This window comes from Octodon degus, unplaced genomic scaffold (genome assembly GCF_000260255.1).
Source record: "Octodon degus isolate 3935 unplaced genomic scaffold, OctDeg1.0 scaffold00144, whole genome shotgun sequence".
NCBI classification, from domain to species: domain Eukaryota; kingdom Metazoa; phylum Chordata; class Mammalia; order Rodentia; family Octodontidae; genus Octodon; species Octodon degus.
In genome coordinates, this window is record NW_004524720.1 from 3,951,447 (window position 1) to 3,964,225 (window position 12,779).

Sequence of the window (12,779 nt, forward strand, 5' to 3'; positions counted from 1 at the left end):
TGTGTGCTAATACTGTGTTGAGAACTTTTGTGTCTATGTTAATTATGGAGACTGGCATGCAGTCTTTGTGAGTTGGGTTTTTGACTAGTTTTGGAATCAAAGTGATGTTGGCTTCCATAAATGACTTAAAAAGGACTCCTTTTCAGTTTCATGAAAAAGCTTGAGGAGTACTGGTGATATTACATCCTTAAAAGTTTTTGTTTTAGAATTCAGCAATGAATACAACATGCTCTGAACTATTTTTAGTTGGTAGGTTTTTTTTTTAATAGTGTTCCAATTTCATAACTCATTATTGGGTTGTCAAGCATCTTTGTACCTTTTGAGGTTAGCTTTGATAATTTGTATAAGTATAGGAATTTGTTCATGTCTTTAAGATTTCCCAACTTGATGGAATACAATTTTTTGTAGGAGTTACTATCTTCTAGATTTCAATGTTGTCTGTTGTGTTTCTACCCTTTACATTTGTACTTGCATTGATATGAGTCTTTCCTCCTCTTCCCTTGCTAAGTATGGCTAAGGGTTTGTCGTGTGTGTGTGTGTGTGCATGTGTGTGTGTTTTATTTCAAAAAACCAACTCTTCAGATTTGTTCATTCTCTATATTGATTTTTAGCCTCAATTTCATTGATTTCTCCTCTTATCCTTAAAATTTACTTCCTTAATTCTGGTTTGGGCTTGAGTTATTTTTTCTTGAGTATCTCAAGGTTCCTCATTAGGTTATTTATTTGAGTTGCTTTCTTGTCATAATGCAAGCATTGATTGCAATGAACTTCCTTCTTAGGACTGTTTTTCAGTGTGTCATGTAACTTTCAACATGTTGTGCAAGCTTTGTCAGTATCTTCCATAAATTGTTTCATTTCTCTTATGACCCATTAAGCATTCAGGAGTGAGTTATTAAGTTTCCAAGATTTCTAAATTATCTTTGGTTTTTTCTTTGGCAAATTCCAATTTTTTTTTGCACAGTGGTCTGAAGTAAAAATGGGGGTGATTCAGTTCTCTCATATTTATTTAAGCAAGTTCTTTTGACTAGTACATGATCTATTTTGGAGACTATATCATGAGCTATAGTAAATAATGTATATTCTGTTGTAATAGAATCTACTCTGTAGATATCTATTAGTATATATGTTCAAGGGTGTCACTGAGTTCTGATATTTCTTTATTGATTTTGCTGTCTAGTTGATCTATATTTTTTTCAAAAATGGGATGCAAACACATTTTCATGGGGCTGTAATTTCAATGTCTCTTCTGATTTGAATTTACTTGCCCTGCCTGCTTGAACTGCTTTCTAAAAATATATGTGCTACTGTCATATTCCAAACCCAAATGTGTATGACATTTTGTGCTCTCTGAACAAATCAGTAGGTTTTAAGTATACTTTAAAGAATTCTTGAATCTAATTTCTTTTAATTTCATTAAATAAATTAGTTGATTACTATATTTTTAATTGATGTTATTTTTTAAATTTTACAGTAATTATTCAAATTAATGCAACTAATTAGATTTGGACCACTTATACAATTTGCATTAATTTTTACTAGTAAAAAGACCAACAAAAGTGATTAGAGCTATTTGTACCAACCGTGGTACAAGCCATCTTCTGGAACAGTCAAGCATGTACCAATAGTTGAAGATGGTGAAAATGTGTGAACCAATGAAAATTATGTTCCCAAAGAACTAATGAGAGACTATCTACTATGTGTTATAAATATTTTCAATGTATAGAAAAGCCATTCATGAACAGGCAAAGGGATATATACTAAGCAATACATTTTATTTGGTAGACTGAAAAGCACATTATTATGCAATGATATATGGAATAAGTGATAAGAATGCAGTCAATACATTGAGAATGATTATAGTGAGACAGAGTTTCATTTTGCAGTTCCGACTGGGCTTGAACTTACTCTGTAGTCTGAGTTGGCCTTGAATTCACAGCAATCCTTTTGCCTCAGCCTCCTGAGTGCTGGGATTGTAGGTGTGTGCCACTATGCCTGGCTTGTTTTTATCTTTGAGCAAGCATAAAACTCATGAACTGTGCTCTATTGTGTCCAAACATAAAGCTCTACTTACCAACCACTTTATCCATGTCTAAGTGAGATATTATGTCATCTATTGTTGGGTACAGTGCTGGAAGATTTTCTGATGTAACTGGAAGTTGAGAAGCCACTTCATATTTAGCTATGAAAATAACAGATTTCCTCATTGGGTCATTTAAAGTTAGTAATTTTTTGAGGTAAAATATACTGCTTAACACTAGTGGATATATTTTATCATACAATCATTTAACTTTATTTCCCTTAAAATTTAACATACTAATTACTCAACTGAACATAAATCTTAAATAGCTAAAAAACTTACAAAGGAGCTATAATACAAGCTATAATATATTAATAACAACTTTTCAAATAGTGTTATTTAACTCTCAGAGAACTGAGCTAGGTTTTATAACCTCCTCAAAGACCTGTGAAAAACACAGCTTAGAAAGATTACATTTTTAAAAATTGTAGTTATTATTTAAAATAGAAATTAATTCTTTTAGATAAATGCAAGTTGTCTACTAGGACTGAGTGTCTAATTGGAATGAGACCAGTTCCATGATGATTGGGATGGCATGAAGTTCAGAGGTGAAATGAATAGCACCTGTGTTTTATTTTTAATTTTTATGTAAAGTTTGAGGGTTTTTTGACAGTACACATAAAGTATTAAAGCCTTCAGTATAACCCAATCTTGTAGTATAATGTAGTTATATATGTCTTTGTTTTGTTATCTACACTTACTGATAATACAAAAATAATGATATTCAAAGCTCAAAACAATAAACAGTAACCAAAAATCCTCTTGACAGCATTGGTAGACTTTATCCTTTATGTATTTATACAAAACTTGAACTTAAATTTTTAACATTTTTAATCAAATTTCATCTTTGCTACCACAGATCTATTAGGTTCTCTGGCCTTTCCAAATGCTCATGTATCAGGAAGGCATCCAACCCTAAAGCCAGCAGCCATTTTAAAAATTTTGTCTCTTTTGTTGTTTGGAAAGAATGTAAACTGCATTTTTACCATTCAGATTACAATAATCAAGTACAAAAAAATTTATTTCACACCCTATATACTGTTAAAGTTACATATAAAAGCACCTAAAAAAATTTAAAAACAAGATCACAGCGCATTACACTTTGGAACATATATGGCTGCAACATAAGAACATTTACAATGAAAATTTACAGATCTCTCTCTGTTTCTCAAGGAAATAAAAATAATGGAGCTGTAATTACCCTTTTCATCTAGATTCTTAAAGTGCAGCACTCACCAGAATTGAATTATTGCATGTTTAGCGCACCTCCTTATCATATGATTTCTTCAAAACATGCTAAAATTGTTTTTTTAGAATCTAATTTTGTGCTAAGCATGCCCTGTCTCAAGTTACCCTGAAGGCAAAGAAGGAATAACAGATGTCCACAAAAGGTATATCCACTAAAACATTTATCCTGCATAGTTAAATCACATTATACATACAAACTTTAATTCATTGTTTAACATGCTTACCCTCAACCTATCAAGCGAGCTAAACACTACAGTTATCATAATTGCATCCCACCCATAACTTTGTTTTGTTCCCCAGTGCATTAAAGGGAACAGCACAGCAATAACTTCTGTAATTAAGAAGATAATTTGTTAGTCCTTTAAATGCTCAGCCACATTAGAAACCATACTTCTGTTAACTAATCTCTTTTGCCTTCTGGTATTGGGAGCTGAAAAATACAGCTCTGTGGGCACCACAAAGACTAGCAAAAGTAATCATTTAAAAAAGACAACAAAAGTGGTGGGGGGAGGCTGGGAATATAGCTCAGCAGCACAAGTGCCTGCCTGGCAAGTGCAGGGTCCTGATTTCGATTTCTTACACAAAAAACAAAAAATAATGAAAACAAAAAGAAGGAAAATAAAAGTGTGACATGTTAAAAAAACCCTAAAAATTAAATAGTTCCAGATGACAGCAAATGAGTGAAAATGATTCATTTGCTAGGCAAACTAAGATTTCACTTAACGATTTAATAGAAATCTGGAATGGTAGGACCAACTCTAAACGTGGTTCAAGAATATCTGAGCAAAGAAGCTGTATTTCTGGAAATGTTTTTTTTCAAAGGCAATCATGTAATGCAGTAGCAACATAGGTCACAGAAGGATTCACAAATTGTCACATTACAAGATGTAGGATTAGCTGGGCTTGGTGGCACATGCCCATAATCCGATCACTCGGGAGGCTGAGGCAGGAGGACCACTGTGAGTTCAAGGCCACCCTGGGTTACATATTGAGTTCAAAGTTAGCTTGAACTACATAGCAAAACCCTATATAAAACAAAAATGTGGTAGAATTATGGATAATATAATTCTAAAACAATTATTCATTCTCTTGCTTAGCACAAAGAGTGACACTTTCAATAATAAATATAATTTCTTCTTTAAAATAGTTACTTACAAGTCAAAGCAAAGTAACAAGTGAATTTCTTATAACAGCTTTTTCTCTTAAGAGTCCTTGAGGGCAAAGCAGGTTGCCTACACAGAATAAAGATTTCTACAGTAACGTTTTTAAGCAGACACATATTTTGTGTATCCCTTGCAAAAAGATTTGTAAAACTCACGTGATAGCTGTGCATGTATACATTAAACAGCCCACCCCCCCACCCTGCAAGAAACATTTTCAGTGAGACCCAATGCAGACTGAACAGCATCACCTCCTTAAAGTTCTGGCAAGTATCCTTAGCTATAGCTGAAGTCCTGATTTTTTTCTTTTCTTTTTTGAGCTTCAGCACAAGAATTTTATCTTTTATTTTTTTAAACAATACAAAACAGTAATTAAAAAAAAAAGTAAAGTAGTAGGAATTCAACAATGGTTGCTGTATTGCATGATGTTATCTTCAAATCAGTTTGAAATCCTTTTTAAAATGGTCAATTCTCTTTTCATTTGGATTTATGAATCCCAAAGGAGCAAGATACATTTCTGGGATTGTGTTGCATCCATGTTCTGATTTTTCTCCTACTGAAATGCTTTAGTTGTACTTGGGCAAACGGCAGAACCCATTTCTTTTGACCCTGCTCCTGTCCAGGGGCTGCACTAGCCATGTCGCTCTCTGCTACTACTACAAAGTAGAACCCAGTACTGCATCATTTTCTATAGCTGAACACTGCTATGTGATGTAAAACTAATGTCAGCTTTCCAGACATATTTACATTGGAATAGATATGAAATTTCACAAGAACAGAATCATCACACACCTCCAAAGCGCTGACCCAAAGTGACTGTCATGCTGTCTGCGCTAGCGTGCACAGGCTGACCACCTGCATGCAGCACTGCTCAGCATTGCAGCACCAGCTCCATATCCACACAGCCTCTTTGAGGCTGCAGATTTTGTTGTTAAGAAGTGCTTAAAAGTCATGTTGACATGAATATTTTATTACAGATGTTGGGTCTAAATAAATCCTTTCAACAAAACTACAAGCAGGAGGATGAGAGAGCCTCAGTGATTAGGCGCAGAAAAATTAGCAAAGTGTCACACCAACAGATGAACAGCAGTCTTGATATATATGACATTTCAACTGTTATGTTTACTAATTGGATATTTTAAGTTTTCTTTTAGAATTTAATGAAAGCAAACTATAATTGAAATCATGGCATGGAGTAGCTAGGCTTTCCCATTAATTGGTTACTTACTGTTGACTCAAACACTATTTTCTTGATCAGAATACAAAATAAAGAGCACATGAACACACAAGAAATGTCCTAAAAAAAGCAACTTGAAACTTGTTTCAAACACTGAAAATGTAAAACTGGATAAAAGGGTCTAACTGCATTTATGGTGTAAGCTCATTTCTACTTTCTTTTTTGAAAAAAAGTTTCTTCAGAAACATCGCCTCCCTACACTTTTTTAAAATACTTAGAAAAAATAAGACTTATGGTCACGCACTGAAATGCAGCAGGTCTTTGACCTTGAGATTTCTACAATATATCTGCAGCCATCAGAGGCCCAAGATGCTCATTATAGCATGATAGTCAAATTTGAAATTCAAGAAAGTTTAGGTGAAAAAGGCAACTTGCAACACGTCATGGCATCCTCAGGATGTTCTAGCAGCTGCTCGTCAATGGAGCAAGACAAGTCACACATAGCAGCTGCTCCCAAGTTATCCTGAAGGTTTCATGAATGTAGCTTCTCTTCACATATCATCAAGGGATTCTGGGACTTTGCTGGCTGGCTATGGGTTCCATTTGTTCTTTTCTTTTGATTAGCTGAGTACTTTTCCCCCTTAATTATGCATTTTAAATAACAATATGTGCCTTTCATTTTTACAGTTATAAATTTTCTAATCTATTTTAGACAACAGCATGTAACAATTTTGAATCAATTTAAATGTTGCTTTAAATTTGAAAGACAGTGAATACATGTATATAAAAAATAACAATGTATGATTTATCTGACAGATATTTAAAGATAAATAAAAGCTTATTTTTGAATATACAGTTAGGAAGTGAGGGAAACAAGCCAACCTCTCTGCACTGTCTTGCTGCTGGCTTGGTCATGCAGTGATATCAATAGTTGTGTTTGGAAGAAGCCATGTGCCTTCCACCCATCTGGTTAAGATCAGATACCACAATCATCAAGAGGGATAGAGGAGACAGTGAAAGGACAGTAGGCAGGTGTTAAATGTCAAAATTTAAGTGCCTTTTGCACTTTTTATAGGTGCAGGATTAAACACAAGCCAAGCCAAGCCAATGAAGGGGAAAATTATATATAATTAGGAACAAAATTATAATTGAATCAAGACAGAATAGCTGAATTAAGTTTTTTTAATAGATTGCATAGATAGATGCTTAGCCATACTATTAAGATCAACTCTTTAAGAGCAGAACTTTATATCCAATTTACATGCTTCAGATACCACTTTCTTATTTTTTACAGTAAAGTCTTGTATCCAAATATCTACTTGTATACTGAGCACTTTAAGAAAAAAACAGGACACAGAGGGATTGCCATTTTTTTTTTAGCAGCAATGAAATATCACTAACCCCTTTTTCTAACATACCAAATTCAAGTCACTATCAGAGGTGAGTGCATCACAAAGTCACTAGGTACAAAATTGCTAGTTCATTTTTAAATAACTTGAAATTACCCCTGACCCCCACCCCATTAATCCCTTTTATAAACAGCAAAGATTTTTGCTTTTATACATAGGCTAGCAGGTTTGTTTCAATATGAAAGTGATAATTAATTCACAAATTTTTATATCAGTTATGTAGTGCTACAATAAATGTCCAATAATCTACAAAGGAACAATCTTTGATGAAAGAAAATGAGGAACACAGAATAAGGCTATCAGATTACCTTATCTTATTTACATACAAAGGATACCCAATGGTAAGGAGACAGAAATCGGACAAGTACTCACAGATATAAAAATTACATCTATTTTTGAGCTTTATTCTGTAAATGAGACATTTTATTTTATTTTATTTTATTGAGACATTTAAAATAATCCTGTAGCCCCTGCCTATTTTTTTCTTCAGACAAGGAAAAGCTGCCTTCATGACATCCTTTTTGTTTTGGATTTTTCCAGTGTAACTTGAAGCTTCAGTCAGGATCTTACTCTCTCTAAAAAAAAAAAAAAAAAAAATGCCCACTAGCTACCCCCTCCCCCACAACCCCTCTAGCTTTTTGTCCAGGGCTAGGTTGCAATGATTAGGTCCCAACTCCTGGGTTTCTTCCTCTCTTTCTCTTTTTTTTTTTTTGTCCATCTATTGATCAATTACAGCAGAAAACATAAACCAGTTCTGGAACCACTACAAGGAGGAACACAAACTATTCACTACAACCACACAGCAGGAGAGAAATTCATCCCTAGTGTCAGGCTTCCAAAATTGAGAGAACTTGGCACAACTGGAGCACTGAATTTGTATTTTCCATGCTTCTCAATCATTTTGGATCATGAGCTGCTCTTCTTTGATCAGCCAGAGTTGCTATGTCCTGTAACTGTTTTCTTTGTTCTTCATTAAGACCATGAGTCAGAGCCTGATACCACACAGGGTTATGATTTTTGAATAGTTTGAAATACAGCTTTAAATATCTGATATTCATCAACAGGGTTGTCTTCATCACCGACAATTGTGGAATAGCCTTCCAGAGCAATTTCCTCACATTAGCTGAGTCTTGATACTGTTTGCTGCCATTTTCCTTCATACTCCAATTCTTTGCTGCAAAAAGGTCAGGCATTTCAGACTGGTTATTGTATGGCTTTTGGTACACTAGATGCTTACGCTGCACCCACTAGTCACCAAGAGAATCTTCAGGAATGAACAGCCTGCTGGGCTGGAATGTAGTTCCACTCAATTTTTTTCATATTGGGGTTAGCTGGTGGGCTACCAGCTGAAGAAAAAAATCCATTGTCATTGTCTGAGGAATCCTGAATCCTCAAAAAAGCCTGTCCCTTAATGGTCTGATAAAGGTCATTAAAATTTTGTTAGGTACCACAAGTTTGGATTTGAGGGTTGCATCACTTCTCTGACAGGGTAATTTCTCAAGGGAGAACAATTCAACATTCTAGATTTCTCTTCAGATTTTTGGGTTAAATCTTGTGTCTTCTGGAATTCCTGGAATGATGTACAAATGAGCAAGCTGGTCACTGATTCACAGTGCAGTTTTAGCATCCTTAAAGACAGTCTTTGATATCAAAACCAATTTCTTAAAAATTCTCTCTAGCATGGTCCTAAGGAGCTTCTTCTTCTTTTTTTAATTTTCATTTATTTATTTAATTTTTTTTACGGAACCGGGGATTGAACTCAGGCCCCTGCTCTTGCCAGAGAAGAGCTTATCCCACTGAGACATCTCCCTGACCCCAAGGAGCTTCTTTTATTTATATACTTTTCTTTTTGGAAATCCTCAGCCTGATTTTTCTAGGTACCCTAGTATCAGTCATACATTTGGCAAAGCTCTCATCCCACACTGAGGTAACGGTGTACTCTGCACGTAGAAATTTGATTAAAAACCAATGTACAAGTTCCATGTGTAAACACACTCGGATTGCATTGTCTCCTTTCTCCCTGCTGTTGAGAATCTCCTCATACGTGGTTCCCAGGAGGACCCTTAATAGGAGAAGTACATCTCAGCTCTGCACCTCAGGATCAACGTACAGCACCGAGATCCCAGCTTGCAGGACACCAGGCAGCTGTGGAAGCCATGACTGCACCGACGAAAGGGAGAGCTGCATCTATTCTATATAGAGCTGTTACTCTGACTGAGTGCTACAAACACAGGATTATAATCCCAAATGTTTTAAGTGCGCAGGAGAAATTAGAAACTTAGATGCAGTTTTCTATATGTATTTAAACTGTGTTCTCAATGGTTTTTTTTATTGTACTCAAAGTATTACATGGTAACACAGTATTCAGAAGGCTTCTTTTCATATAGCTATTTTAAACGAGTAATCACTTTGCTATTTTTTTCAAATAGTTCTTTATTCCTATATAGAAATATTATATATTTTTTCTGTTCTCTTTTCCTGCAAGTTTATTGAATTTTCTGAATTATTCGTTCTAACTAAATAATATATACAGATATCTCCTTGAACAAGAGCATCTGAAAATGAATAATTTAGGGCAAAATACCTATCAAACTACCATCAACATACCTCCCAGACCTAGAGAAATTGCTCCTACAATTTATTTGGAACCAGAAAAGACCTACAATAGCAAAGGCAATCCTGGGTAACAAAGACAAGGCAGGAGGCATTACAATTCCTGACTTGAAATTATACGACAAAGCTACTGTGATAAAAATCAGCATGGTATTTATCTATAGCTATGGAGAAGTCAGCCACCGATGTCTCTAAATGGTTTCTCCTACTTGGGCAGAAGATAAGAAGGAGCATGTTGGACTGAAAAGATTGTTACAACTCTCCTTATGTCTGGAAGTGTCCAACAATAAGGGCCTGGGAAAAATAATTGTCTCAATTAATTGAGACAATAATTGTCTCTTTCTGTCAACTGGCCAAGATTCTGAAAGGGAAGAAGGCCAAGGGCAAGAAGGTGGCCTTGGCCCCTGCTGTCTTCAAGAAGCAGGAGGCCAAGAAGGTGGTAAGTTTTTTGTTTGAGAAGAGGCCAAAGAATTTTGGCATTGGACAGGATATCCAGCCCAAGAGAGAACTCACCCGCTTTGTCAAATGGCTCCACTACATCTAGAGGGCCATCTTGTACAAGTGGCTGAAGGTGCCCCCTGCGATTAACCAGTTCACCCAGCCCTTGGACCATCAAACAGCTACCCAGCTGCTTAAGCTCGCCCACTAGTACAGACCAGAGACCAAGCAAGAGAAGAAGCAGAGGCTGTTGGCCCGGGCAGAGAAGAAAGCTTCTGGCAAAGGGGATGTCCCCATTAAGAGGCCACCAGTCCTCAGAGCAGTTGTCATCACTGTCACCACTCTGGTAGAGAGCAAGAAGACTCAACTGGTGGTGACTGCACATGACGTGGACCCCATCAAGCAGGTCATATTCCTGCCTGCCCTGTGTCACAAGATGGGGGTCCCTTACTGCATCATCAAAGCTGGGACATCTGGTCTACAGAAAGACCTGTACCACTGTTGCCTTCACACAAGTCAACTCTGAAGACAAAGGTGCGCTGGCTAAGCTGGTGGAGGCCATCAGGACAAACTACAATGACAGATACGATGAGATTTGTCATGGCAAGGCAATCTTCTGGGTCAAAAATCTGTGGCTCTTATTGCCAAGAAAGCAAAGAGCTTGCCACTAAACTGGGCTAAGTGTACTCTTGCGTTTTCTGTACATAAAACAATAACTTGTCCTTAATCCAGAGTAAAAAAATTATAAATACTCTCACAAGGAATAATATTTGATCTAGCTTTTTTTTCTCTGTGTATGAATATTAGTTTACTCTTGCTTTTATAGTGTCCTATCCTGTTGTGTCATGTTTTCTCACATCAAGTTGTTTTATAGAGTGTTCTAATTTGGTGCTGCTGTTAGTGCATTAATTGCACTCAATCGCCTTACCTCTTTTCTAACTTTCCATTTAAATTCCCACCTCTTCTTTCTTCTTCTTTAATAATCTCTCATATTTTCCCTGCCATCTCTTTGTTTTTATGTATAAAAATATCACTGTTAATGCTTATTTTTTATTTTTGTTTATTCTAGCCTATTCTACATTACTAATCTATCTTTCTTTTCCTGTGTTAGTGAAATACTAGAAAACTTATAAAAATAAGCTAAATTATATTTATCTATACAGTCATTTCCATAATGCTGGTGTTGCTAGTTAGTCTCTCCTCACAAACAAGTGCTGATTATTAAAACTAGTAATTTGAATGGATTCCATGGGCTCTTTCATGCAGAGATATGTAGCATTTACTAAAAATTCCTCACACAGGAATGGTAGTTATTGATCTCAAATGATCTATAGTCTTCAACAGGAAAACACAAGAATCACAGAAAAAAAGATAGCGTGGGGCCAGGGAGATGGTTCAGTAGAATAGGCACTTGCCTGGCAAGTGCAAGGACTTGAGTTCAATCCCTGGTTCCGCTAAAAAAACCCCAAAAAACCCCAAAAAACAAAAAAACCAAGATTGCAACATACATCCAAAAATTTGTAACTATCTAAAAAATAATCTTAGAGATACTAAAATAGACAAATTCCAGACAAATAATTTTTACAAACTGTTATTTAAAAGTAGCAATGAATCAGGCATGGTGGCACATACCTGTAATCACAGCACTCAGGAGGCTGAGGCAGGAGGATTGTTGTGAGTTCCAGACCAGCCTGGGCTACAAAGTGTGCTCAAGGCCAGCCTGAACTGCATAGCAAGACCCTGTCTCAAAAAAGAGAAAAATAAAATAAAAGAAAATTAGCAATAAGATTAAAGAAGAAGCAAATAAGCAGAAGGACTAAATAATAGTTAAAATGATGAATAATCTCAAAGATGCCCCAAACAAGCAGATGAATGAATTAAGGGAAATGATACAGGGTATGAAGCACCACTTCAATAAGCACAGGTTCTGAGACCCTCAAAGTTCCTTCTGAATGCTCTCAGATCTAATCAACTGAACAAAGTGGCAAGATACAAAATTTACATGTAAAAATCATTTGCTTTCTGATTCATCAATAATGAACATCCCAAAAAAGAAATTAAGAAAGCAATTCTATTCACAATCACTTTTAAAAATACCCTAGTAGTAAACCTATTCAACAAGGTAAAAGACTTCTATGAGTCTTTCCCCTTCTTACTCATTCCTGTCTATTGCCTCATGTGTCAGGAATCTCTTAGCTGGTTTCTGATTTCTCTCAGAGGGAACATGATCCATGTGTGTACATGTATTCAATGTATCTGTGGGAGCAGGAAAAGTAAGGTGCTTTCTCCTACTTGACATCTGTCTCCAGAAGGGGGAACTCTGACAGCAAGGGACACTCAGCAGACTTTAGGGCAGTGATGGCTGAGACTGTAGAGACTGAAGGCCAAACTGCAACCCAAAATGCACTTATTTATCACAAAGTGCCAACACTGCCATTAATGCTAAATACTGAAGTTTTAGTATAGAAAAAGTAACTCATGTATTAACATTTTTTGTCTTAAGAAAAAAACAACAGCAACAACAATAACAACGACAACACATGTGCCATCAGTTTAGCACCACTGGTTTAGGGGTTCATGTTCTTGGCCTTATCAGGCTCCTCCCACATGTTCTCATCATCATCTTTGTGTGTGTGTGTGTGTGTGTGTGTGTGTGT

General features: G+C 35.9%; 2 protein-coding genes across 2 annotated transcripts in view; both read right to left on the reverse strand.

Annotated features, from left to right (window-relative positions):
• LOC111812817 (coiled-coil domain-containing protein 7-like) overlaps positions 1–12,779 on the reverse strand; it is a 104,049-nt gene that overhangs the window by 14,897 nt on the left and 76,373 nt on the right. Inside the window, exon 9 of the mRNA XM_023701943.1 lies at positions 2,072–2,179. Within this exon, the coding sequence (XP_023557711.1) occupies positions 2,072–2,179 (108 nt within the window). The remainder of the gene's footprint in view (positions 1–2,071; positions 2,180–12,779) is intronic.
• Positions 6,019–10,507, reverse strand: Dcp2 (decapping mRNA 2). Its single transcript, XM_023701908.1, is given in 10 exon segments — positions 6,019–6,074; positions 6,077–6,302; positions 8,190–8,387; positions 8,389–8,468; positions 8,471–8,709; positions 8,711–8,774; positions 8,906–9,026; positions 9,028–9,133; positions 9,894–9,978; positions 10,198–10,507. Coding segments are annotated over 10 exon segments (1,485 nt in total).